Here is a 27,693-nt window from a genome sequence, read left to right as displayed (position 1 = left end):
TCAAACTCACCCAGTTTGAACTATACATAAACTAGAACAAATTGTTTTATTACTGCAGAAAAAAACCCAACACGTGCTGTTCTCATTTAACCCTAGAAGAACAAAGAAATGCTGACTGATGATAGAATTAAATTAAAAGTTAACTTTTAAAATACTGGAGACAAAAAATGCAGTATTAATTTTTCCCAAGTACGCTATATAATAATTTACTTAAATAATACAGGTATAAACACAACTGACGGAATAACAATTGAAATACCTGAAACCATAAAACGTTTAGAGAAACATCACGGGGAAACCAAAGCCGCCTGGGAAAGAATTCAACAAATTTTCCTGAGATCGAGTAGCTTGAGTGAAAGGAAAAGAACCAGAATCCAGTCTTAAGTCCAAAGAGCTAAATGGAAAACCAATCTTTTCACGTAGCACGTTCTGTGGTATATTTACGATTACAATTGTATCGATTAATTTTTATTCAACCGTCATCTGAAATCCATCTGAAAATAAAAGGCAGTGTTGACTACCACTAGAAAATTGCAAATAAAATGTTTAATTTCAGAAACTGAGTTCACCATTTATAAATACACTAAAACATAGTAAATGCAAAATTAGATTAGGCATAGGTACAGTATTTTAACAAAGCTACAACTTTTCTAAAAGGTCATAGGCAAATGATGACTTGTTTCCCAAAAAAGTATTCAATGAAAACTGAAATGAGAAGATTAATCTTTCTAGAGTTAAAAACCCACGGAGAACGTTCCTTTCAAATTAAAATGCTGGCTATTTTTTTCCATCTTATTTGAAGTTTCGAGGGCTCTATATCCCATTTGCCTGATGGACACCAACAGTTAAGAATCAACCCTACTACGTAAAATTCTAAGCAGTGCACCATATCCATAAGGCTATTACTGAAAATCAGAAGATCAGTTATTTCTGTACTAGGAGCTTTAAGACAGGCTGTTCTACACAATTGAAATTACATTAGGAGTAAGGGCTCAATTTTTACAATAGGGAACCTTATAGTTTCGATGCACTAAAGATTAGAAAAGGCTTTAGAATGACATTAGAGTCTTCATGGTAAATTTCTTGCCTTTTTTTTTGTACACGGCATTAAATAACAAGCATTAATTCACAAACTTTGATAAGACTTCCAAAGAGTTTTATAAATACCCAGAATATTTCTGTAGTTCAGTTAAAATGTAAAACCTGAACAGGAGAACCCAGAATGGGAAGTTTTACTACCGATTGCTGTATAACTGACATTCCATATCATTGCAAATTTAAGATTTGTTTTCAGATACTACGTCAACAGTCTCCTGTAAACACATCTTCCTCAACAACTCTTCTTAATCCTTTAAGTACTTTAGGGCTTGCAGTTAAAAACACCACATGACAAAAAGACGGCGTGAACCCCGACTTTCATGTACAGCTTTCTTTTGACAACTACAAAAGCTGTTTTGTTGCAATTAAAGCAATGTTCAACTAAAATACAGTACCTGGTTTATGGTTTTTACATAATAATTGAATAAAAAACTACAGAATAGAACTGTTTACATCTTTTTCTTTTTTTTTTTTTTGCCATTCTATTAAAACAAATGACTGAGCTTTTTAAAAGTTCATTTACAATTATGAATTAAAACCTACATAATTTTGTATAATTTGACAAGACAGGCTATCTCTAGTGTGAACTTTTAAAAAACATATATACAATATCTGGCCTGAAGTACTATGAATAAGGCACATGTAGACATATTGAAAGCTGAAAAAAATGAAACTAAAATTTGGAATTATAGTCACTGATTAGATGTCATACATGGCCCCTACTGGAGCAATTTAAAAATTCGAGTTATAGATAGTTAATATCCAGTGAGCAACAATAGATTTCGTCTAGCAGTTTGTTCATTAGTTTCAATACTGGAAGTATATTAAAGGAAGATTCACTTTCAAAAAGATAAGCTTTTCAAAGTGTTCAATCATTAACCTTGACTGACTAAAGTTGTTGCTTTCATTGGATGTATTGAACAGTCTCTCTGAAGGAACAATGCTTGGCGGACAACCCAAGAACCTGACAGCCAATTTTGACAGTACTGGCCAAGATGACTTCTTAAAGTTCCAGTAAGTTAAAGGATCACAGTTATGCTCAAGCACTTCTTCCTCCAAGTAAGAAAGCACCATTTCCTCTGGTAACTTTGCTCTCTCTTTCAGGTCTTTTGTTTTCTTCATGTCACCCATGAGTGACCAAAGATTATCTTCCCCATACGAATTTGTAGATGGTGAACCTATATCACATCCATTGGAAACAGGTTTATCATCATCTGAGGTAGAACTCATTATTTCCAGCTCCCTGATTAAGTCTTGTTTATATTGTTCAGCCTCCTCTTCTGTAAATAAGGATGTTTTATACCTGGGATCCAGAAGCGTAGCAAAAATGTACCTTGGATCATGAAGCGTGGAGGACAATCTACTCACCATAGCTTCTTTCAAAGATTTCAGCATAGTATCTATGCCCATTGTTTCCTCAAATAGCATTTCTATTTTCCTGTTAAGTATATGAATCATTGGAATCACTTGGCTTAGAGTAGACATGTGTGTACTCATCTCCCTACTTGCAGCTTCAAAAGGTTTGAGAGCGTGACACACCGACTGCATCACTTCCCACTGGTCGCAACTTATTAGCTCCCGAAAGCTGCACTCTATTGACATTTCATCAATTGCTCTTTTCTGTTCGATAAGACGTTCAAGCATATGAAACGATGTATTCCACTTTGATGGAACATCTTGTATTAGCTGATGCTGAGGCAACTCATACTCTTTTTGCAACTCAGCTAACTTCTCTTTTGCTTTTGCTGACCGATGGACGCGTTCACAGATCTTTCTTGCAATACTAAGCAAATTCTGAACCATCCTCTGGCTTTTAATAGCCTCATTTACAATGACATTAACAGTGTGACTAAAACATTGTACACTTGAATGATCACCTTCATTTAAAGTTTTCTCTATACTCTGATTATCAGTAACAGTAATTCCGATCTGAAGGCCAATGGAAGTAATCCAAGTTTCCCACCAATACTCTAACTGCTTTTGGATACTGATTCCATTGTAGTCACAATCGATCTGTGACACATTTAATAGTGCTGAACAATGGTAATCCTCACACTGCGGTCGGAATGAAGACTCAAATGTTACCCAATGAGCTGTGAGGGTTAGATATTCTCGTGTTTGGTTGCTCATCCATATTCCAGACGTAAAATGTATCACTCCACTTTCAGCTTCTTTAAGATGTGAAATAATTATTTGTTTTACATTATCATACATATCTGGAATTGCTGTCCTAGAAAAGTAAGACGGGGAAGGTAAAGAATACTGAGGTTGCAAGTATTCAAGCAGCCTGTTAAAGCCAATGTTGTCTACAAAAGAATATGGCTGAAGGTCAAGTGCAATCATTTCGGCTACAAGACTTGTGATTTTTTTGGCAACTGGGTGAGAGTCACAAAACTTGTCATTGGTTTCATCAAAATTTGAAGATCCTAGTAATTCTGTGCTCAGTGGCATGTGATTATCCGTAGAGGAGGATAATACTGTCTCTGAGACATCAGTTTTCAAGACATTGTTATGAAACCGCTGCAAATGTCTTAGAAGGCAACTTGTGCCTAGATTCGTTGGCTTTTTCCCCCTACTTATTGTACGTCCACAGTGCATACATATTACTTTTGTTGAATCTGCAGAACAAATTGAAAAGTGATTCCACAGTTTTGAGGTCTTCTTACTGTTAACAGGAAATATAATTTGATTATCATGTGTAGCCATTGTAGGCAAGTCAGTCAACTTTGAGGATGAACATTCTGCAGAAGCCAAAGTGGCGTAAGGAGAATTTGCCAAACTCACATCAAGAAAGCTCTTTTGGTTTCCAATTACATCGGGGTGGCGTCTATACAGATGTCTCATCAAGCAGCTTGTGCCCACATCTCCTTTCTTACCACGACTTATCATACAACTGCAGTATCTACATACTGCTTTTAGACTGTCTGCAGGTGACAGTGAAAAGTGATGCCAAACTTCTGATTTAAGCCTCTTCATAATCCTTTTATTTTGCTGAAATACAGCAGTAGGTTCAAATATTAGTGGACCTAATCCCTCACACTGTTTCTCTGGAGATGAAACAAAGGAGACTTCACCTATATCATCAGAAGATGACAGCATTGAGTCTTCCACTAGAGCATCTCCTGAAGAGAGATTAGTATGGATCTCCTCGGAGATTCTGTCTGGAGACGAAGAAACAGAAGTTGATTCTTTCATTAGTTTTCCAGGAGAGGATGACATAGAATTCAGATCGCTATCTGAGGGTAGTAAAGAAGGCAACAGAGTTGGAGGTGCGGTGTAGAGAGGTGGTATACTGGTACCACCCCCATTCTCTTGCAGGACAATGGAACGATGGGCTCTCCACATATGTCTTATTAAACAACTCGTTCCCAGGTCTTTTCCGTTTTTTCCTCTACTGAATTCATTCATGCAGTGGATGCAAACAGCTTTAGAATTATCTAGAGGCGACAAATAAAAGTGTTTCCAGACAGCAGATCTCCTTCTGGAACCCGATGTGCTCTTTGGAATAACAACAGTTTTTTCTGCTACATTCTCCACAGTGTCATCATACTGGTTGTTGGGTAGCTGCGGAGATGACCCAACCATGACTTCTTCTTTGCTACACTTTTCAGAAACTGAGAGATCTGGTATTTCTTCAGAAGAAACAATAGAAACAGATTCCTCAATTATTCGATCTGGAGATGGTATTTTAGAAGCCATTTTCTTGACCAGTTTTATGGGGGACAACATAGAACTCAGATCTCCAACATCTGCGGACTGAGGTGGCAGCAACAACGTAGGTGAAGAAAAGGAGGATATACCTGGCATACTTCCATTTTCTTGAATTAGTACAGTGGGATGGGCTCTCCTCACATGTCTCATGAGACAACTTGTACTCAGGTCCTTTTCATTTTTACCCCTGCTAAATTCTTTCATACAGTACATACATATTGCTTTAGTGCTATCTCTAGGAGATATAAAAAAATGGTTCCAAGCAGGTGACTTTTTTCTGGAGCTTATGTTTCTGCTAGAAAGGAGGCTTTGTGTCACAGCTTCCATTGCTACATCATACAGCGTACTACTATACTGAGAAAAGAGAGATCCATAATCATCTTCATTTTCTGTAGATAAATATTTGCCAGGGTTGTTGGTAATAAAGTTCTTTTCTTTATCTTCCTGTTCATCACTGCTGTCCGCATGTTTGAAATCATCTTGTTCTGTCTTTATATCCATTCTTTCTAGAGTACAGTTAATGCCGTCTTCCTCTTGCTCTACTTTTAAATTATTGATTTTACCCAACACAAAATTACCATCCATTCTGGGGGAACCTGCTTTGCTCTTGTCCATAGATGACAAATGCTTCTTCCCAAGTCTTCATTTATTAATAAATAGATAATTTAAAAGGTTATTTAAAATTTGATTACAATGATGTATCTTGTATACTGAATGCACAAACACATATGTGCGTATGTGTTAAAATAATCTCTGGTTCATGAATTCTGTATCTGTGTTGTGCATAAGCAAATATGATTAGTCATAAAAATGCATTTAAAAATTATAGACTTAATTAATGGAATCTCCTTTTTTCCCCAGGATCAGGACATTTCAGGTCATAGATGAACGTTCTCAAAGACAGCTACTGTTAAAGGCTTCATGTTGTAGACATAATCCTAAAAAATGAATGTTCTATTTTCTTGATGAAGGAAGCCATTCTGTTCATCTTGACTGGGCAACTGCGATTCTTTTGCACCATCTAGAAATAAAAAAAAAACAAAAACAAACAGAAGACAAAGTTGACTAACACACTTTAAATAACTACAGTAAAGGTGAACTGAAAACATGCACTAAATGTTCTGCAGTGTTTGTGGTTTTTCCCCTTTGAGATAAAACCAATTCAGTCTACTATTGGAAAAAAAAAAAGAAAAAAACAACAGTTACTCAATACATTTATTATAAGCAAATACTTGCCTACACATGCATCTCTGGTTCAGCCCTGACAAAATCTAGAGTCCAAGCATCACTTTTGTATTTGCTTGAACATACCTATGCCTCATCTGCCATCCTAATTCAACCATGCATAATCACACTTACACACATATGTATTCAAACATATATTACACAGATGTCTATATCTACAGATATGTACGAAAACAAGCAGGCATTTAATCACGTTAGCACAGAAATATGTACTTAAAACCAAACGTTAAGTTATAATCCTGTATATGTTAGCCCTTCATTACTGACAGCAGTGTTTAAAAATCCGTTTTACAAGAAACGTCTGTAAGGGTGTCCAGTGTTATCACATGTTGATCTCCCCTCTGACCACAGTCTCACATGGTCACATTCATGCCACAACACTCCCAGACAGCACCACGCTGTAGGAACAAGCTACTTTTAGAGTTTTACGAATAAAACATGAATTGTTTAATTTAGGATAACCGGGCTATGCAAATGCCATATATACACTGAGATGTCCCAAAAGCATAACAACATCACTCAGAAGCAAAGACACACAGAGCTCCATTCACTAGTACCTAGTGTAGTGCTGCCAGCTCAAATTCCTCATGTACTCGAGGGTTCTAGAAGAAAGCCCATTTAGACCCAGATAGCTCATTTCCCTCATGGGTAAAGATTTCCCCCACCACCAACTCCAGTATGAAGTACTGGTTTTTGAAGTACAGCTGCATACAAATCACAGAACAACAGGGTCAAAAAAGAGAACACCCCGCCAGCTCCACACAAACCTGACGAAACTGTCTGCATTTGGCAGCCACTATCAGAATTCTAAATTTTCCAAACCTTTTCTCACTTGTTCTCTTGTGTCATTAATGTAGCTGTTGGTACCTTCATTCAAGATAACAAACCCTTTTTGACCACTCAGCTGGTGCTACACTATGTACTCCAATTTGTGCGAAATGGATTTTATGGGACTACTCTCCCCAGCTAAAGACAAAACACAAATTTGAACTGGTTATTTTAAAAACTTCTCACACAATTTTCATGTGTTACTCAAACACGAGAAGGACTTCAGCAGACAAAAGGTGAAGTTAGCCATAGCTACAAGATACATAAAAGAAGTCTAAGCTGTACTCACACAGACACTTCCCCCTTGTATCAAGATCAATGTCATATTAGCTTTGTAACCTATTTGGGGTAATATTTCTCTGAGGTCTGTTTACCAGACAGTAAAATCCACACTTAATTGCTGTGGATTTCAGACTTCTGGAAAGCCAACCACAGGGATAACTTTCTTCCTTTTCCAGTGCAGAAGATGGGGCAGGCAAAAGGAGGGGCAATCAGCTTACTGCAGTTATTCTAAGAAAAGGGAGATGTATGGGCAGAACTTGCAAAGAGGAAGGCAGTAACTCTGTTTTTCTTTCTGTGGAAGTTTTATTATTTGTGCTCTGCCTTTCTCTCTCTTTCTCAGAAAAAAAGGGCGTTTTCAGACACCAGAAGATATGAGGGCTGAGCATGAAGAACATCAGTTCTAATGAAGGGAGAGGCTTGAAGAAAAACCTTAAATTTATAGAAAAAAATTAACACACTACACAGTACTTTCCACGGGTTTGTGAAATCACATCTAAGAACAACTGGTAGCAGAGACTAAATTTACATTACTCTATAAAACTGAATGAAACACAAGTTAGTGATCACATTCATATTGATGATATAGAAGCATATGCATCTGGGACGAGAGAGCATAAGATAGTCAACATTTTTAATAGAAATCAATCTAAAAGGATTTTTTTTTCATCTTTATTTCAATCTAACCTGTGAATTTGGAGCTTGTACTGCAAACAGGAAAAGCAAGAATATATAATAAGCTGTTGTGACTTAAGATCACAGAATAGAAAGGCTCACAATCAAGTGATTCCATGCAGAGCTTACAGAACATAAATTATGCATCTAAGTGCCAAGTTACAGTAAACACATTACAGATTCCTGGCTAGATTTGCACAAAATACATGCATACACCCATTGGCAGCGTGTTCTGATGAAGATGTGCACAATTTCTTTGCCTCAAAACAGGTAATCTCATCTCTAGCCTGCAACTGCTGTAATTTCTTAACTATGCAAAAACAATTCTAGGTTTCAAGCAGAAAAATCCATGGAGATGCTTTGCGTGTCCCTGTCCTGATGAACAGCTGCTGCTTATCACAACTAAGCAGAAGGTAGCTGTGATGGGAAGATTTGGAAACCTGATAAAAGAGACCAGTTGCAAACTTCACAACAATACTTAACTAGATTGACATTCATTAACAACACACATTGCCAATGGTTAAGTTCTTAATCATTATCAACCATTATCACTATATATTCAAACCAGTAGGCCCTAATCACCTTATCCTAAATTAGCTTTGAGTATACAATAGCACTGAGCTGATGCCATGTAGTTAAATACTGCTGTGGTCCTTGATGCTTTTCCTTGCTGAAGCTGAGGCGAGAGAGATATTTGGACTCTGGAGCAGGACCCACGGTAACAGACTTCATTTTTCCTTATTTCCCCTTGCTGTTGCTGGGTGTTTTTAATGCTCATAATCTCCTCCACCAAAAAGGGTGTGGGAAGCAATCTCATCTGCTCCTGATGTTATTTATCTTCTTTTCTTTAGGACCAGAAACTGTTCTGGTTCTACCAGAAATCTTTCCTGATTGCTCTGTACCCTTTGTTTTTACTTGCAGACTTTAGTATCCAGATTGTTGATTAACATGTTTTTCTATCCCCTATTTCTGCAATTAAACATAGGTCTGCTTTTGGAGCTATGTACTATTTCTATACTTATATTCATCAGTGATATAAAACGCTTTCATGCTGTTAGGAGGGTTATGCTATTAGCAGTGTTATGAAGTGCTTAAATACTGCAGCAAGTTACACTATTTCAACGTACTTATGACTGAGTTTAATGCAATAAAACATTAATTATATATTTTCCACTTTATGGCTGTTACAGGTTTCTGGCTACATAGTACATATTTTTCTGGGTATTGTTGCCACCTTTCTAGGAATGCGGAATAGCTGAGATTCTTAGAGGAGACTGGTTACGACTGCTAGATCACTTCCTGGGAAATCCCCAAAGCTGGATGCCCCTCAGAAGATTCTGCATGGTTAGTGGGTTGGGTTTTTTTTTTTGTTTGTTTGTTTTTCCATTTTCTTTCAAACATCTAAGCATGATCTCTACTGCTTTGAATGTTACTACATCACAGTGTAAAATTAATTCACGCTCCCTCCCCTCAAACATCCTGGAGGGTTCAACCCAAATTTTCTTTAGAATATGGTTCCCAATATGTTCAGGGTTAGAGAGATGGATATAGTTTTCATCTCTTCCTCCCACGCCAACTGTATGTAAGAGTCAATCCATTTTAAAATCAAACAAAACACTCTATCCTATTTTAAAATTTTACAGTAACCTAGAACAAAGTGTGAATTTGCTTATGACCACCTTTACATAGCTTATTTACCCTTGGACACAAGCTACTCAAAATTAAGGACTACTGCTAAACAAACAGGATAGTCAAGGAGAAAGAAAATGTTTTCAAAGGTACAAAAGGCTACAGGCAGTGAGCTCAAAATTAAAGTGATTTATGCATTTGAAATCTCCTCAATTAGATACAGACAAGCTGCGAAACAAAGAGAATTAAGAGTCACCTTGCAACAAAAATCTTCAAAGAAAATAAATGGAACTAGAGAACAATTATCTACTCAAATGTTCTACTCTAGCCTATTAGGTCCTGAGCAGCTGTAGACAGTCGGTGGTTTGCTGTGGTAAGAAGCCTGCAGAAACATTTTATAGGATTTTCCATTCAAAATGGGATTACCGAAAGTCTATGATGGTCGATAAGAAATGTCAGGAGAACGTCACTGATCCAAAGAGTGCTACAGCAGACTGCCATGGCCAGAAGAAATCACTGCTGAAGGAAGGGGAGGGGGGGGGAGAGAAACACTGGTGTCTTGGGATTGCAGAGATATACATTAACATACAGAGAAGCACGAAAAAGTATGAAAGGACACTGAACCATGAGGAATTTTTTTGTTTGTAAAGCAGATAGTGGCTGCAAGCTTTAAAGGATTTTAGGTTGAGTAGTCCGGCAATAATTACAGACCTGATTATATTACAGAATGTTACTGCAAATTATGGTCTAGAGAAAGTAGTTTAAACCAAAAAACTTTAAATTATTATACAAGTGCATACAGTGTAAATACAAACACACACACCTGCAAAATGCAAGAGCAGTTGTTTCAAGAAAGGTGCAAAATGTGGAGACAAAGTGAAAGCAAAACTATTCACTAGTTTGGAAAAAAAATAAAATCGAAAGTAGTGACAGATTTTGGCGTAGGAGGTAAAAAAAGCACATTAAAAACAATTGGCACAAACGGATGTCAGTTTTAGAATAAATAGTGCTAATCTTGTTTATTTTTGGAAAGGTACAGGTGTCATTAAGAACATCAAGTAAAAGGAAAATCCCTAAAAGCAAGCAAGAAGGAGAAGGCATTTTAAGAAATTATTATTAGTTTCCACTTCAATGACAGGTATGATGCTAATTAGGGAATATTTGCTAAACAAAAAACACCCCACAAACAAACAAAAAACTCAGAAAACCCCTGAAATCAAGACACACATCCAAAAATACGTAGCAAATAAGTAAGACATATTTTTATAAATGTATAGCCTAGGTGAACCTTACTGCTTTTCAAAATTACAACTCCCTTGAAGAAGGAAAACTAAGAACAGGGACGTATTTTTTCTATAGAAGTTTCCCATGACAAAGTATCAGCAGTAGCTCACCCGTAAAGAGCTGCAGAAGTTTGCAAGATACTACGCGATTAAAATGTGGTATTAGAAGAGGCTGCAAAATTAGCATGTCAGTCCCACTCTGACACGAGGTGGGTTCTACGCTCAAGTCTCACCGAAGCTCACAGGAATCTGCACAGAGGTACAGGCATGAAATAGTGGATGCAACAGCGTAATTAAACAGGGATCAAAGTACAGAAAGTAAGGCTTAATAAAAGAAACAACTTGTTTTGGACCTCATGGGAGGTATAATTTGTAGAGAGAAAAAAAAAAAAGAGGGAGGTAAAGCCACCTTTACTATTCCATTACTTTTCTAGTCACCTGAAAGGCAGATCTTACGTTAAGCGATAACTGTTGAGGTTTTACAAAGGTATTCTCTCCAACTTCCAAAATAACTTCCCACGTCCACAACCCCAAACGCTCCATCTGGGCACAAAAGAGTAAAGTGTTGAAACAGCATCACCAATACTGTACATTGGTCCTTGTTGACAGGAATAGTCTTCACCCTAACTGAACACTGGAACAGAATATAACAATCAGGACAAATAATATTAGACATTTTTATTAATCTTATATGAAAGAGTTAAAGTTTATAGGAATTTGTGAACTTAACAGAAAATATGTTAAAAAAAATTAAAAAATCGGAGAAGCATGTTAGTGGAAGGGGAAACATCATCACCAAAATCATATCCAAGTCAATAAAAAGAAACCAAAAAGGGCATACAGATAAAAAGGAGAAAAAACAAAAAAAGGACAGAAGCTCTTACTTTTATAAGTGCCCTCTTTTACTGGAGAGAAAAACCCTGATGTTAGAAACTGAAAGTATTTTTATTTAAAATTTCAACTATTTACTATGCTTTTTCCCTACTTATGTCTTTTTTTTTTTTAGATATATATGGACTAACAGAAATACAACATTTTTTAATATCAGCTGACAAATAATATCTAGGCTTAGCTCTTGTTCTGTCACAAACTACTGGTTCTTGCAGAAGTCTAAATTTCTCCCTCCATGACCCCTCCCAATTAGGAGGGCTGTAATGTTTTATTTTTAATCTCTTTCTTTATTTTTTTTGTTCCATCTATTCTGCCATTAGTTTTACAGCATCATCTTACTATGTGGCTTATCCATCAAGGTCTCACCCTCACTAAGGCTCCCTAAGTACTCCTGAAACACTTGTAGAACGACAAAAAGCTTTTATAATGATTTTCAAAGTTCCATATTGGAGTGAGACAAACATTTAGCAAAATCCCAGTTTACACATAGGGAACATTCATGAACAGTTTTATATGTTTGCGTAAACAAGAAAAGACCGATTCAGCTCATACTAAAGCTGGTGGTGGGAAGGCGGGGGGACAGGAAAGAATAAGAAAAAAAAAGGTGAGGGTAGAATTATTTCCTCCAAGGCTGAAGCATTTCACAGATATGTGGCCAGCCAAGCAGGGTGCCACACGTAGGAGCTGGAACAGGCTGGGAGGCAGGAACCAGGCAGCTCTCAAGGATGCTGCGACTGCTGGGCTTCAGCTCCTGGAAGAAGCAGGGCAGCATCCTGGCAGGGCAGCTGCTGCGCTCAGCACCCTCATCCCTGAAGAGAGGAGAAGCTGGGAAAAATTACGAAGAGAAAATAAATATCCAGAGTAATGCATAAGGAAGGAAATGAAAACGTGCTTTGAACAGCGATGGGAAAAAGGTGCATGCTCAGAGGCCTAGGAGACAGGTCAGGAAGAATGAGAGCCCTCCAAGAAAGGTACGTGAGCTCCCTGGTGTACTCATGCTACTTGTCAGGACGTGACACAGAGACCTCCGATTTATCCAAGTATAAAGATCATTCATGCCTCTTCACATCGCGGAAAAACTCAGTGCTTGGTGTAAGCTAGGACCTAAATCAGTCATCCCAATCAGACAGAGAAAAACCAAGGTGTGGAGAGCTGGGTATTATAGCCGTAACTATCACCATTAGACTCTGGGTACTCAGCCCTCATCACAAATGGAGGAATTCAGCTGAAGTAGAGACTGAAAAGTTAAAAAGACTACCAGCTAAATGTAAATATTCCCCCCTTTCTTGCCCCCTGCCCCTCAAAACATCAAATAATTTTACTGTGAACATAAGCTATTTTATATTAAGTAGTAAAATAGACCTGCTGGTGCCAAGTTTGGTTTTTTTTGGTTTAGCAGTCTCTGGACTCTTCTGTCTGTCTTCTGTTTCCCTCCCGCCCACTACATTAGCAGTAATGCAGGAAGATAAAAATCAGCAGCACAGCTCAGAAGTGACAGTTTTAGTTTTAGACTCTTGCTAAAGGGACACTGTCAAGTTAAAATCTAACCAGCACATGGAAAACACCTAACATTGCACACACACAAACTCCTCAAACTCAGCCTCTTACTCTTTTAAAAGCTGGTTTATTTTGTACATCTGTTTTCTCCTCTTGCTGATGTAAATATCAAAGTCTATGGGACTCTGTTTACCAACCATTTTTCTGATGTTCCCTGAAACCTCAGGAATGATTCAAGAACCAGAAGTCCTGGCTTTGTACAAATATCTCCATCTCAAACCCTAAATCATCTGCATCAGGGTGTATGGAAGAAAGTGTGCACTCCAGCTCCCCCTGCACTGCGCGGGCTCTTGCACCAATGTGTAAAAGGAGTGAAAGTAATTCATGACAATGGCAAAACTGAAGAGAAACAGTACGATTTCCAGACTAGCATTGTTTTAAAAAAATACCTTGATATAGCTACAAAGCAGACATGAAGTAAGATTTCATTTTCAAGATTAGTGGTTTGGTTTTTTTTAGAAGAGGACCTGGTTCTTAATTCAGTTCTTACACCAGTAAATCCTCAACCATAAAACTTCTTATAAAGATTGAGATGCTTTTTAAAATATTATACATTTTGTATCCATTGTTTTTGAAGTCTGATATAAATAAGGATGTTTGCGTTAGCATTATTCACATCTGGATGACATTTAGTACTGGCATCCCTGTTTAGTGCCCAACTAGATTTGCTAAACAGGCTTGGTACCCAAATGCTTCATCAGACCTCGCTGATACAGGCTGACGGCTCAGCACATTTCAGAATAAAACAGGTGTCCAATACAGGGTAGGGAGTCAAAACTCAAATTTATTTCTGGAAAAATCAGTCTTCATAATTTATTTGACAATGTATGAAGCATGTATCTATTTGAAGCATCATTCTCCACTGCCTATGTTTAAGCAGCACTCCTAAGCACTATAAAGCCCATAACACAAAAAATCCTCATTCCAGGATTTCAAACAGCATTTATCTTAGAAATAAAATTAAAAATGCAAAGCTAAAACCAGAGTGAAATAATCACCTCAGCCAAAACAATGTCACTCCCAAGTTTTTTATAAAAGAATAAATATCACTGCGTTGCATGTACCACCATATATAATATTACATATCACCACAAATAGTAACACTACTCACACCTACAACCACCTGATAAGCCTTTAATTGTTGCTTTTTTTCTTTTCCTGAGTGCACTAAAAATACCATCAGATCTCAAACGGGGCTACCTTCCTTCCCACGCCCTTTGCTAACTTCCCATAGCAGCACTGTGTAAGAAAGAAGGGGAAAAAAAAAAAAAGCAGGTTGTACACATGCTAATCATTTCTGTCCCAGCTTTTTACTAAGAGATCGCTCTGTCACAGTAAGTAAATTATGTCAACATTTGTCTAGGATCCAAACTGTCTCTTAAACATTTAAGTGTTCTTTCTCATTATCTGGTATGATACTACTGAAGCAATAGTTGCAGGTTAAGTTTCTGTGCTATTGTTCACACCCACCAAATGTCAGATCTGTCCGTCATTTGTTAAAATGCTGATGTTTTAACCAATAATTTAATTAAAACTTAAAGCAGGATTTTCCCAAGTCTTACACATCAGTTCAATGTTGCTGCAAGTGGAACTCACAGATTGCACTCTTATTTTGATATTTTTATCATTTGCATTTTCTGACAAATAAGTATTATATGCTAATAAGATGGGACAATTCTTGATGTTACAAGCGATAAGGTGATTTTTCTTACGAAAAACATTAGATTTTTTTAAACAGCTGAAGCATGCATGACTTGGTTTATAGCATTTTTAGAACAGAACATGAAAGCTGCTTTTAGCGTCTCATGCTGTACAATTCGAGGGGAAGGGAAACAAACAAAGGTTGCAGTAACACAACACAAAGGTAAAATGCAGAAGATAAAAATAAGAACAAGGCAGGGGAAAAGTATCAGTATTACCAAGGAACAGGAAAGAACACACAAGCAAAAACACAGTAACAACAAGATAAGTTCCAAAAGAATGAAAGACAAAAGACAAAACATCTACCATATGTTGCTAGAGAACAGCAACCTGCTTTCAGAAAAGCATCAGAAAATTCAAAGCAAAGCTCCTCTGACACTGCTTTTCCCCAAGTGATCAATTCCTCTGCATAGCCCATTACTCCCTCCTCTTCCTCCTCCTGTGTAATCCACAGCTGACAAAATGAAACGGGATAGGATTAGGACAGGAGATTCTTCCCCTGACTGGTTCATCTTCCTAGCTTGCAATATACTAGAAAACACACACTTTTGTTTTTTTTTTTTTTAAATCTATCTTTAAACTCAGTACGAGCGAAACCTTAAGTACTTTAAGGATGATTTCGAACAGTTAAAAATGAGACACCTGTAAGGAGAAAGCTGAGGGTTACACAGTTGAACAGTCAGGATGATGAAGAATGAAAAAGCAGGAGAGGCACGCCATGGCTTGTGCACAGTAAAATCTTCTTGGAAATCTTGCTGAAAACATCCATATAAGCATAAGTGAAAAAAACCTCACAAAATATAAACAGGGTCCTTTACAGAATGTAGTGTTATATTAACCTATTTGAACCATAATTTGTCTAAAATAAAAATAAATAAATAAATAAATAAATGAAATTGAACCGTTATCTGTTGAACTGCTAAGGCTATCATATATTAGGTATCTATTTTGGCACTAACCAGATCAAATCTGAAGAGGTCTGTTTGAAAAACCCTTCATAGCTACCCATTAATCCAATTCTGTGTTCATATTGATGCCAGTTAGTTACATGTCCTCAGATAGCTTCACTTGTGCTATGGAAAGGTTTTCCATGGTTTACATATATCGCATTTGTATATGTCTAATATGACATAGTACTACACTTATATTATGCGTTTGTAACTTGGAACGCTTGTGCATATAAAGGCAGGTTAGAAAGAGTCATAATCCCTGAAAAGAAAAAAAAAAATATTTCCAGAGAATAAACAGTAGTTTAAATACTATGTAGGGATTATTTTTTTTTTTTTACAGGTAGGCTTAATCATTCTTTTGTCACAAAACTATTTTTTGAAGATAACCTCAGTTGCAAATGATTCTCCACAGAAATACGTTTCTTCTCTGTACCAGGTATCTTCTTTCTTCCTCATGTAATAATTTGAAGAAATACATCTAGATTTCACTTGAAGCAAGGAAAAGACCCTTTACTAAATATACTAAATAAAACAGAAAATAATATTCACGATACCGAGTTCTAAATACTCAGTTTTACGTTGCCAATGAGCACAAGAACTGCAACAAAACCAACCAGGAACTTTAAAGCCAAGCTTCCGTATCACATTCAGGCATAATCGCTCATGCCCATCATAAGGATGAACTTCTTACGCCCTTTTCAAGTATTTTTTATCATTTGGTATTTTCTAAGTAAACTGTACGTTCATCGGTAACATTTGACATTTTCACCTGATATCCCAGTTTAAAAAACAACGTCCTCAACTCTGTCCCTCTCAAAACAAACATCCCTATTGATAAAATGGCAGAGAGAAATGATATCTCCCTATTCACTTGTCCAACAGCCTGTCCCTACCCTCCATGACAGGGAGTCTTTTCCCTCTTAACCTTTTTTAGGGACACATTTTCTTTGCCTTCTTCAAGACAAGGTGAGACTCTGCAGCAAAGCCCCAGCTGACACGGACACCCAAGCCAGGAAAGGCGACGCCGTTTCCACTAGTGCCACCCTGAGCATTAGCAGGAAATCCAAAAAGACACTCCTGTCCCTGGTGAACAAATAGCTCAGTCTTCTTCTCCCAAAAGAAACGATTTACAGGAGAACCACCCTACTGCCATAGGCACGGGTTTTAATTTGAGCAAATGAAGGTTCTGCTTGAGGAGCTAATGAAAAATACACCAAGAATTTTAATGGAGAATAAAGCTTTTTGTAGTACCTATTCTAAGCAGTGCAGTTCATGAGCTTTAATTCACGTAATACAACCTATAATTTAAATAAGTTTTACAGAATAAGGTTACATGGGTGTTTTATTCAGAGCAGGATCCAAGACATTTTTAGTACAAGAGCGGGTAAAGAAAAGGATAGCCCTTGCTGTTCCCATTTGCTTGATTTCTATTATTATACAGAAGCCATAATAATTATTTTAATAAACCTAGTATTTTGTGATGTATAGAAAAGAGAAATAAATAAAAACATTTAGAGAGAGGAAAAGGATTAGGAAGATCCCTGTTCTTTACGTGCACCATTGTATTTCCTGTCATAAACAGATTATGGTCTCCCCACCACACAGTGAGCCACAGAAGACAACTTAAAAATCACTAGGAAAGGGAAAGAAGAACAGAACCTCCATTCCTCCTGTTTCCCCAGTGTCAAATGCAAAGACATTGCCGACAGCATGGTCTGCACACTGCGTGGCTCCCTGAAAGCTGACCCACTCTTCCTACTATCTCAGCAGCTACTAATGCAAGTCACAACAAGTGAAAACCTCTCATGTAACCAGTATTACCCTGTTGTCTTTTGCGTTGTTTCCCCCCCACCCCCATCTGTAGATATGCTCCCATCGTTACTAGCATATCACATTCCTACCTTTAATGCGGAAGAAAGAAGGGGAACCACAGAATAAAAACAGAAAATATGATAAGATTGCCATCATCTATGCCACATTTCAGCAAGGATTTGTGGTCCCAAATCTTAAATAAGAAAAGCTCTCGAGAGCTGGGAGCCAGTAGTTGGGTGGGAGTTATAAACAGGCAGCAGTTCCCACACTGCTCTTTCCTCTCCCACCTCCTCATGGCACCTCTAACACTACTAGATCCCTTTAATCAGGAACTAGATTTTTTTCAGTAATCTCACCGCACATAAAAGCTCCTGCAGAGCGTATGCACTGGAAGACCTTAATTCTTAGAAGGGATGCTAAAGGATGTACACCTATAACATTTCTGACCTATTGAAACTTAAAATTTTGACAGAGGAGATAACATCTGGAAAGCAGAATCTTTCCATCTTTGTTCTTTCAAGACTTCATCCCTGTATAAGTACCCATTTCACCAAATGAACACTTTCTTAACTACAAATGAAGAAAGCATCATAGACAGAAGGACCATTTGCAAAACGCTAGCCTCTGGGCCGCACTACTCAACTCCAACTCTCAACTTGTTCATAATATGCTGTGTGGTGCAGTCTGTACTGGTAAGTATATGACATATTGCATACTGATACACCGAAACACAGAGGAAAAACAAAGTCAGTCTTCAACTACCATGTCGTGAAGGAGAAATACCCCAGCAGGAAGTAGTATGCTATCACTTAAAAGATTATGTATTTGATATATTCCTCACATTTCGTGTTCCTCAAAATAAACATGTGAAAATGATCGTGTTCTGTAAAATCTTCAAAAAATAGTTAAAGAAAAAAAATTGTCACAAGGAACTCAAAATGTGTTACATAAATGCATTTTTAGGCTGACCAAAATTGTCCAAACTCTATTCCAGAGTGCTTACAATCTGAATTTCAATGAGGCATGTGAATATGACAAAGAACAGGTGATAAAACCTATACACTTTTCTGTTGGAGCTCATACTGGCATTTAATTTCTTTAAGACTGACCACTTACAGATTTTATTATCTACCAGAACAACGGAACTTGCAGTCAACAGTTATTTCATCTGGGACTATAATTCAAGAAATATTTCTTGAAGATACTAAGACCTGATACTCATTTTCAGTAGACAGGTAGTACTAAAGTAGATATTTTCATTGAAGGCTTTTAACCTTGAGAGCCACATTAAAAAGGCACTTTAGGTGGAACTATAAAATGCTACAGTGCTTGGCACCATGTAATGAAACGGTGCAAAGCATAAAGTGACCCTGAGATGAGTATATTACAATTCAGTATTAAATACATGAGAGTGAACTTCGGGACATTCTGGCAAAAGCAACATGGTCCCTTTTATCAGAATTCTTTACAACTGTGTAGAACTGACTCGAAAGGCTGCTGCAAACAATGACTACTCTTTCCTGCTCTTTGGAAATGCTGCAGACTTGAAAAGCACTAGCAGTTCATTTTTGCTTTGACTCTGATGATAGACGATCCATAAGCAGATTTAGTATGTAACAAAATCCCCCACACCTTCTGTATGCACCACCTAGGAAAACTTTCCTAGGTTAATTAATCTGAATTTTGTTATTTTTGTTTTCCTATAGAGGCCAGAGTCTTAGATGACCCACCAAGACTTCCTAGCTCAGCATTTTACCTATCTTAAACGTATTGTCCGTCTGTTGCTAAGGTGCATGTTAACCAACAGTGTATAGGCAGCTTAAAAACTTAACTGTTTTATCGGCGGGGGGAAATAAACAGAATGCTCTGAAACACTACAGAAAAATAACATTTATTTTTAACATACATATAAATGTTGATCTGCATATGAACATTTGTTTTTTTACTGAGTCTTAGTCAAGAATCTCAGGCTTCCAAAAGATCTGTACTCAATAGCTCAAACTGAACACATAAAGAGGGAAAAAAAATGTTTCGGACAAAAACCCTAGAAGCAAATATTAAAATTTACTCTATCAGTGAGGATACAAAAATCTGAGTAAGGCAAGTGTAATCTGAGTATAGGATGAACGTAGCATATCAATTACTTCCCGTTTTTAAGAGGTAGACTGCAAGGTAAGGATGTATATATGCCAGCTGTTACCACAGAGTAAGAGGTGCACCATAAATCATAAGCTAGTTACTATTATTGTAACACTATAAAGATATCCAGGCTTCCAAACTTAATTTTTAAGTCTCAGAGACTCATACAAACCTCCTGTTAAATTATTACGCTCCACACAAGTCGATGCACAAGCATACAATTATTCATTATCTTTATCCATTGACTTACTCTAAATTAATAACAACAGTGATACAAGACCCAAAACAAACAAGCTATCTGCTAGTTTACTGAGAAAAACAAACAAATAAACTTACACATCTGTTCCACTGCATGCAGGCGGCTTCATTTGAGGTTAAATACTTGCTACTCACACTTAATGATGATGATTGTATCTAAGGAAGAGAAGAAAGTAATTCCTTTCAGTAATTTTTTTTAGTCATGTTAGCTGTCAAAGTGGCAAGTCATGGGATGTTTCAAGTTTCTCTTTAGCTGATAGCTCCAGGAGTTGCACTTAGATGACTAGCTCTCATCTTTTTTTTCCTTTCCAAAATCCCTAGCCCTTATAATTGTCAAGAAAAAATTAGACATTTTCAACTCTTAGAGCTGCAAAGCAAAAAGATCAAAATACCCCCCCCAGATGAATACTAAAAAAGATTTAAAAGTCAAATTTTTCTACTTGTCTTGGCGCTGCTCCATTTTTTTATGCTTAGGGATGACTACATTTCATGATGAATAAAACCAAGTCTGTGCTACACGCAAGATTTCAAAGGAGCTTGTTGTCGCCTTTCAATGTGCTACCAGATTCATCCAGCAGCTTGTTACACCTTCTCTTCATAAGCTAAACACACGGCTTACACACCGCACCTCACATGTGTATTAACCAACATGCAATAGCACAGTGTTGCAGATGGAAGCACTTGACGCGGTTGTGATTTAGTAGCAATTCAAAATTTATTAACGATTTGAGGTAGATCAAGAGGTTAAGTTTTAGCAGCACTTAATCATTAACCGATTTAAGGACTTACAAGATGATTTGACAAAATAATTGAACAGTGCCTTAATTATAGCTTCAAGAATGGCAAGATTCACATAAACTTACTAACCCAAATCAATACATACACATAGAGCACAAACGTACAAACACACACCACTTGAGGGGTCACACACACCCCCACACACGAGTTTTCAACTGCGAGGACCAAAGGTCCCTTTGCAACAGGCAAGTCCAATGAGTCAATGGGTGTCCCTTTTTGGATCCAGTAAAGTATAAGAACATCCACACTCGTAAGAGCTAATGTGTATATGGAGGGATGGATGAAAGAGAGGCTAGCCTACAGTTAAAATTTCCCTCTTAGAGTTTGGAGTCAATAATCACAACGCATCGGCATTCCTCAGTGGGTGATAACTGAGACTCAAGGGGGGCTGACTCGCCCTGGCGTTTTAATTCTCAAGGTGTCTGCCGGCGCACATCCTGACTCAGGGGAGATGCTGGTCACAGCCCACTACGATCCAAAAGAGCTCAAAGGGTCTCACCGGAATCTCTACTTACAGGGTCCAAGATAATTAACTTTTGTCAGGTATTTTTCCACTCTGGCCCAACTCGGACAATGGGATATTCTGGTACTTTCCACCAGTTGTGCAAGTCCAGAACTTGCTAGATCTGCAAGTGCTGGTATCACCTCCCGTTGGGTCGTGATCCAGGTACAGATGTACTAGGCTGTCAGGGGGTGATGGATTGTCATTACCGTTTCCAAGCAATAAGGGAAGCAGGAGCCAGGAGCATTAAGAGAGTTCCTTACCGCTCTGATTCTTTGTCTTTTGCAATTCATGCCTGACTTCTCCTAGGTTGGTATGTGTCCCAGGGACAGGGAATCTCACCAAGCGCCGAGTGGCACCACCACACATAGGATCAACACCAGATTATCCTTCCCCATGTATGAGAAAGGAATGGTTGCAAGTGGAGCATATTAAGTCAGATATTTTGACTTAGCAACAAAACAGACCAAAACAGTCTATCACAGGACATATCTTTGGAGTTTTGCAACTTCAGTCCCACTGACCATTATACAGACATGGGTGTTATTGTGCACAGGCCTCAGCTGTTTCACTGCCCCAGTACACTAAATAAAAAACAACCAACAAAGAAATTTTTCTGCCATCTTAGAAAATCCAGGAAATCAATGTTGACTCCTAACCCAAATGCAGAAAATGCTGGATTCTGCAATGCTCTGTGGTCAGGATGGTGCTCCATCCTCTTTTCTAAACTTCATATGGATCAAGCATCAACAGGGGTTAAATCAGCATTCTCCCCATCAGCCAGTGCTTACTGCTCTTATTCAGATTGTGAGATGGCGATTGATACACACACACACACACATTTAACTTTTTTCCCCCTTGAGAACAACCCCTCTCAGAGGGAGAAGGTCACGATTGCTGGCTTAGTGTGCGTTATGGAATGAATTACATGTAATCTCTTTCACCAACATTTTCACATAAAAATACTTCCATACTCCCTCTTAAGCAAGTGAAAACATTTCCAGAGCTGTGCAGCTGGCGAATTTGACTGTTAAGATGAGACACTTCAGTTGTCCCTACTACAGCGAACATTTAAATAATGCATACAAAGAGGAAGGTGTCAGCCAAGGAGACCGAGACTCACCCAGCACTGGGTGCTCACCAGGAGCAGTCAGGAAGCTCTCCTGAGATGCGGATTCAGGTCCTCAGGCAAAGCAAGGAAGTGAACCTGGCTCTCCCACATTCCTTGCAAGTGCCAGAGCCATCAGACTACAGGCAAGACACAGTACAAATAATGCAACTTCATCCTCCATGATGTCTTCAAAAAACAACACCAGACCCCTCAAAACCCTTCCACTGTCATTTTCCCCATTCTTTCATGTGTTAAAGATGACTATAAAATATTTTCAAGCTGGGTCAAACATTTCATTCAATTCCAATTATTGTTTGGGTCTTCTTGATTGTTTATTTTAGTGAAAAGAAAAACAAAGAAAAAGTCGTTTTATCTAGATCTGAGCTTATATTCTTTGGAGGGAAACATTGATTCAGACAACAGCATACAGAACTACAGCAACAGGTAAGCAGCATAATTATTGAAATGCCAGTTAAATGAACATATTTGGGGCAAAACTGGTACACATTCTTTGATCATTGTCATATGAGACAAATATATCATTAATTTTAAAGATTTTCCATAAATGTGTAAAGAACTGCAAAAGACTATTGTTAAAATATGTCACAGCTGTTAAACCAAGCCTATTTTCAGCTACAATTTTCAAGCTATTGACTACTGAAATCCAGAACCGCCTTTTGTATTAAGTGCACAGAAGATTAGAGCCCTCAGTGCAGATATTACTCTAAGGCACCAAGGGAAATATATACCTGTATGACACTAGTGAATGTAAACTAGCAGATGTGACTCAAAAAAAATAAAATCCAATAAGACATCTATAGAAGAAAACTAGTAACGCTCTAAACCTTCAAAGAGGGATCGCCCAACCCCACGCGTCACTACAAAGCAAAGGGGGAAGGGGAAAAGGTGAGTGATGGAAGGGAGGCAAGTGTGCAGTAAGAGCTAAACAGAGCACACAGGTTGCAAGTTTAAATAAAGATTATGGTAATATCGTAATATTTCTTATGTCAACATCCACTGAAAACCAGTCTTACACAGGTTATAGGAAAGACTGATACTTCACTTTCCAATATGTTTTCTTTATTAAAAAAATAAAAACGCAATTTGTCCTGAATTAACACACTTGAATGAAAATAAGGATCTTAAAAATCAAGCTATTTCCCTGTTGTTGCTTTAACAGACCATTATATTATGCTCTGCCTCATCACCAAAAAAAACCAAAAGAAACAAAACAATACCACCATAGTTAAACTATGTATCACCCTACATAACTTACGATAGAAGTTCGTCCACTTTGGGGGAAAAAAACCCAACCTGATAAAAGCTTTATTCGTTGTTCTTGTTGTGTGTGCTTTAAACTCCAGATTTCACTTGAAAGCTATCTTTAGGCCACAGAAACTACTCAATTTTTTTACTAATTGGTTGAAATTAAACAATCCCATAGTTGTGAACTGACAGATATTGATGATGCCAGTAGGAAACGCAAAATAAACAGCCGAAGTTGTACAGAAAACAATGCACATTTGCCACATGCAAGAGAACAACTTTTTAAGCCTGTTTTAAAAGTGTACGCTAGAACAGATAACATCATGTAAATTACATTAATTTATGTTGATACTACTAAGGTATCTAGATTGTTCCTACTTAGGGAAAAAATGTCAGTCACGATGATGAGTTAAACACTATGGTTCACATTGTGCAAAAACCCCAACTAAACCATCCAAATACTGCTTTCTACCTAAACTTAAGCTAATATAGATGTATCATCACCCTGTTTGCATAAAGCCGATTATTTTAACTGTACATTACACGAGCACGTATTTGCTCATTTTGAAGATGAGAACTTCTACAAATTAAAAGCAAGCCCAAAAGACAGGATTTACAAAATCCTCTCATACAGAGTCTTCACTGTGAACAGCAGTAAAACGCAGCAAGGTCTTGGAAGAGACAGTATCTGCATTCCTTAACCCAAACTTTCTGAGCGCCACAAAAAAAAAACCAATCTCTAGGAAGTTATTGTATTTAGGGTTCTAAAAATTAGAAGAAAACAAATTCCAAGAAAAAGGGGAAGAAAAAAGAGACACAATGGGCTCAAAGGCCACATAAACCAGCAATTATTCCCTACAACCTAAGAGTTTGCCAGGACTTTCTTCCATAATACCTAGTTTGTAGGAATCTTTGATAGGATGATATTCTACTCTATATCTAAAACTTTAGATAGATAGACAATTTTAAACAAACATGTAAAATTTGGTTGTCCTCCTGTGTTTCCAAAGGATCTGTTACAAGCCTTAGTGATGTATTATGTGTACTGAAGTAGACCCCCCTCTGCACTAACCACCCCGTGACCCCATGACACCAGCTGTTCTGCAAACACAATTCTTGCTCAGGACGTTTGCAGTCTAGCTTTAAAATGAGCCAGAATGGGTGGAAACACCAAACAGAGAGAGAGGCCGTAGCAGACAAGGTAACAGAAAGACAGCAAGCATTACTCTAAGTTCATCACCCATCTAGCCTGCTGCTATTATATGCTTTGCCTTTCACATTATCATTGAGGATGATGTACCTGTCACAATTTTGCTTTATACAGAGAAACAGTAAAAGATTTACACTTGTTCAAAAGTACAAGTGTTTAGAAAACTCTTCTCTGAGATGCTTAGTTTAGATAATTCATTTTACTTTCATTTTACTTATTCTCAATCAATTCTTACGTTTTTCTGGTCTGGAGAACTTCTATGGAATAAATTCCTCAACATCTGTTAAAGCTGGATGGTAGTAGCAACACTGTAAGTACCAAAGGAGACAGACACCCAACCAGATAAAAACTTTCAGCACCTTGTCTGGCAGTCTTATCCCTAGCAGACAGCACTCAAATTTCTAAGACTCCGCAGAAGAATTTCTACCACTTTTAACATACAGTGAAGAGATGGAAGGTTTTTATTCTCCACAAAACCAATCTCTATAGTAAATAATAACTAGAGTGCCCCTGACCAGCATTTGTACAAACACAGGCTTTCTAGTAGCGCCGTGGTATCCTGGGGATAGTTGATAAAGTCTTTCAGACTTCACTACCCCCAGCAGGTACCCCACGAACATCCTCCCAACGGTGCATGTCTGAGCTTTTAAGTGAAACGTTGCATTACTGCAGATAACCTTTAAAAGAGAAGAACTGTGCTCACTCTCTTGAAAAGCAAAACACATGTACATATATCATGGGCCACACAGAAAACAACACCTAAGGAAATCCTGAGAAGTATGTTTATGTTATGGCAGCTTGAGAGACTTTCTCTGCTTGGTATTATAGGCGTAGCATGACAGCTCACGCTAAATGATTGAAAACTCTCAAAGACACCTCCCCAGAAAAAAGACACAACTGCTAACACATGAGTACCAGGGAGAAATAATTGGGGAAAGAGGACTTTTTTCCAACACTGCAAAGCCAAACACTACTAAACTTAGCAATGACAACTGGAATGACCATTAATGTGTTAATTATCTTTCAAAGCATTAATAAATGTTTTTACACTTTTAGTAGACTGCACGTGCAGCAGACAACTTTAAATGTATCAGACATCCTCTGAAATCCAGCAAGCACTGTACAGAGCCGGTGTCTGCCATCAGCAGCTGTTTCAGTGTAGATGTAGAAGTTACAGAAGGCATTTTTAAGCAAAATTACGGCGTCCCAAGTAGAAAAACGAGAGAAGCAGCACACAAAAGTTGTGTTGCTGTTTTTCCCTATGCTCCCCTCTTGAGCGACCCTGTCCTGAGACAGACGGGGCTGGGAACTTCACCCCACGCAGGAAGCGATGCGGTGTTTACGCCGAGGCGCCTGCCCCCCTCGTGTCCCGCGTTCTCGGGGCGGGGGGGACGCTTTTTAGGATTTCCTGGGTTTTTCGGCTCCGGCGCCCGGCCGGCAAACCTCTGCCCGAGGAGCCCGCCGGTCCCCGCAGCCCCGGCCCGCACCGTGCGCCCCGCGATCGCCGCAGCCGCACGCTGCGGGAGGACGGCGGGCTCTCCGCCCCCGGGGCTGCCCGGGCCATCTTAGCTCGGGATGGCAGCGGCCACATGGTCACCGTTCCCTCCGCGGGCCGGGCTGCCGCGGCCCCGCCAGGTGGGAGCGGGCGCGGAGCCCCGGCGGCTCCCGCCGGCCCGGCCCGGCCCGCGCCGCGCACAATGCCCGGCGGGCTAGGGGCGCGGCCAGCGGCTCGGCGGGCACCCCCTCCCCGGGCGGGGGGCGGCAGAGCCTGCCGGGCGCTTCGGACCAGCCCCGAGCCCCCGGGGACCGGCGACCCCCGCCCGCCGGGCCGTCCGGGCCCCCTCCCGAGGCCTCGCAGACAATGGAGCCAGCACCGTGGGCCTAGTCCCCGGCTTCCTGCGCCGCCCCGCCGCCACACGCCCCCTCCCCGGCCTGGCGGCGCTGTCCTGCGGGCGCTCCCAGGCGGGACGGGGCGCCGCCGGGCCCGGGGGGGGGACGCGGGGCTCCGGCCGCGCAGGGACCGGCGCCACCGAGGCAAAACCCGGCGGTGGGTGCGGGAGCGGGGGGTAAAGGGGATCGGCGGGGACCGGGCAGGGCGGTCCGGCTCGTCCTCCCTCAGCCCCCTCCCGGTGCCGGAACGGGGCCACTCACCTCCCGGGCAGCCACCACTGAGGAAGCCGGAGGTCGTCGCCGCCACCCGGCCAGGCCCGAAAGAGTTAAAAGGAAGGGCCGGGCGGGACCGTCCCATTCATTAGCCGGTCGCTTTGTCTCCGGCCGCCGCCGCCGCGGCGCTGATCAGGCTGCCCCGGCTCGGCCGCCACGGGGCGCGGTGCGCAGGCGCCGGGCGCGGAGGGGGGGCGGTGCCACGCACGACGCGCAACATGTCATCCGGGCCGCGGCCCACAAAATGGCTGCCCCCGGAGGCTGTGATGCTCAGGGGGTGGTGGGGTGGCGGGGCGGCTCCGTGCCCGCATCCGGATCGGGGCGGCAGCGGCAGAGGAGGGGAGCCGGCTGTCCTGCTGCGCCGCCCCCGCGGTGGGGCTGGGCCGGGGTGAGACGTGGGCCTTCTCCACAAAGGTGCGGCCGCTCGCCTCAGCTCGCTCAGTTTCGGGGGCGGCGGCGGCGGCTGCTGTCGCGGCTCCGAGGGCGGCAGGGACGGGACGGCGGCGGCCTGGGGGACCCTGTGGCGCCGCAGGCCTCGGGGGACTGCCAGGGCCTCGGGGGACTGCCGGGGCCTCGTCTCGGAGGCC

At 39.9% G+C, this 27,693-nt stretch overlaps 2 protein-coding genes across 6 annotated transcripts in view; one reads left to right on the top strand and one right to left on the bottom strand.

The window, feature by feature from the left end:
* Positions 1-531: 531 nt before the first annotated feature.
* Positions 532-27,395, bottom strand: ZBED4 (zinc finger BED-type containing 4). Of its 3 annotated transcripts, XM_074588410.1 has the most exons (3): positions 27,095-27,395; positions 20,135-20,212; positions 532-5,830 (listed from the first exon to the last, which is right to left on the bottom strand). In XM_074588410.1, exon 3 carries the CDS (start codon positions 5,422-5,424, stop codon positions 1,906-1,908), a length of 3,519 nt encoding a protein of 1,172 aa, XP_074444511.1. In that variant the 5' UTR covers positions 5,425-5,830; positions 20,135-20,212; positions 27,095-27,395; the 3' UTR covers positions 532-1,905. The 3 variants fall into 3 exon arrangements, with proteins under 3 accessions (XP_074444511.1, XP_074444577.1, XP_074444652.1); XM_074588476.1 differs by lacking the exon at positions 20,135-20,212; XM_074588551.1 differs by lacking the exons at positions 20,135-20,212; positions 27,095-27,395 and adding an exon at positions 6,612-6,751.
* BRD1 (bromodomain containing 1) overlaps positions 27,334-27,693 on the top strand; it is a 75,761-nt gene continuing 75,401 nt past the window's right edge. Inside the window, exon 1 of one of the 3 annotated variants that reach the window (XM_074587803.1) lies at positions 27,334-27,520. The gene's annotated coding sequence lies outside the window, so the exon portion shown is untranslated. The remainder of the gene's footprint in view (positions 27,521-27,693) is intronic. The other 2 variants (XM_074587995.1, XM_074587532.1) reach the window with 2 other exon arrangements.

Source organism: Larus michahellis, chromosome 1 (assembly GCF_964199755.1).
Source record: "Larus michahellis chromosome 1, bLarMic1.1, whole genome shotgun sequence".
Lineage (NCBI taxonomy): Eukaryota > Metazoa > Chordata > Aves > Charadriiformes > Laridae > Larus > Larus michahellis.
The sequence above is the reverse complement of the archived record's forward strand: the minus strand, read 5'-3'. Positions and strand labels throughout refer to the sequence as shown.

Excerpts from the sequence above, each read along its gene's own strand:
- ZBED4 (XM_074588410.1), bottom strand. The coding sequence starts at position 5,424 with ATGGACAAGAGCAAAGCAGGTTCCCCCAGAATGGATGGTAATTTTGTG.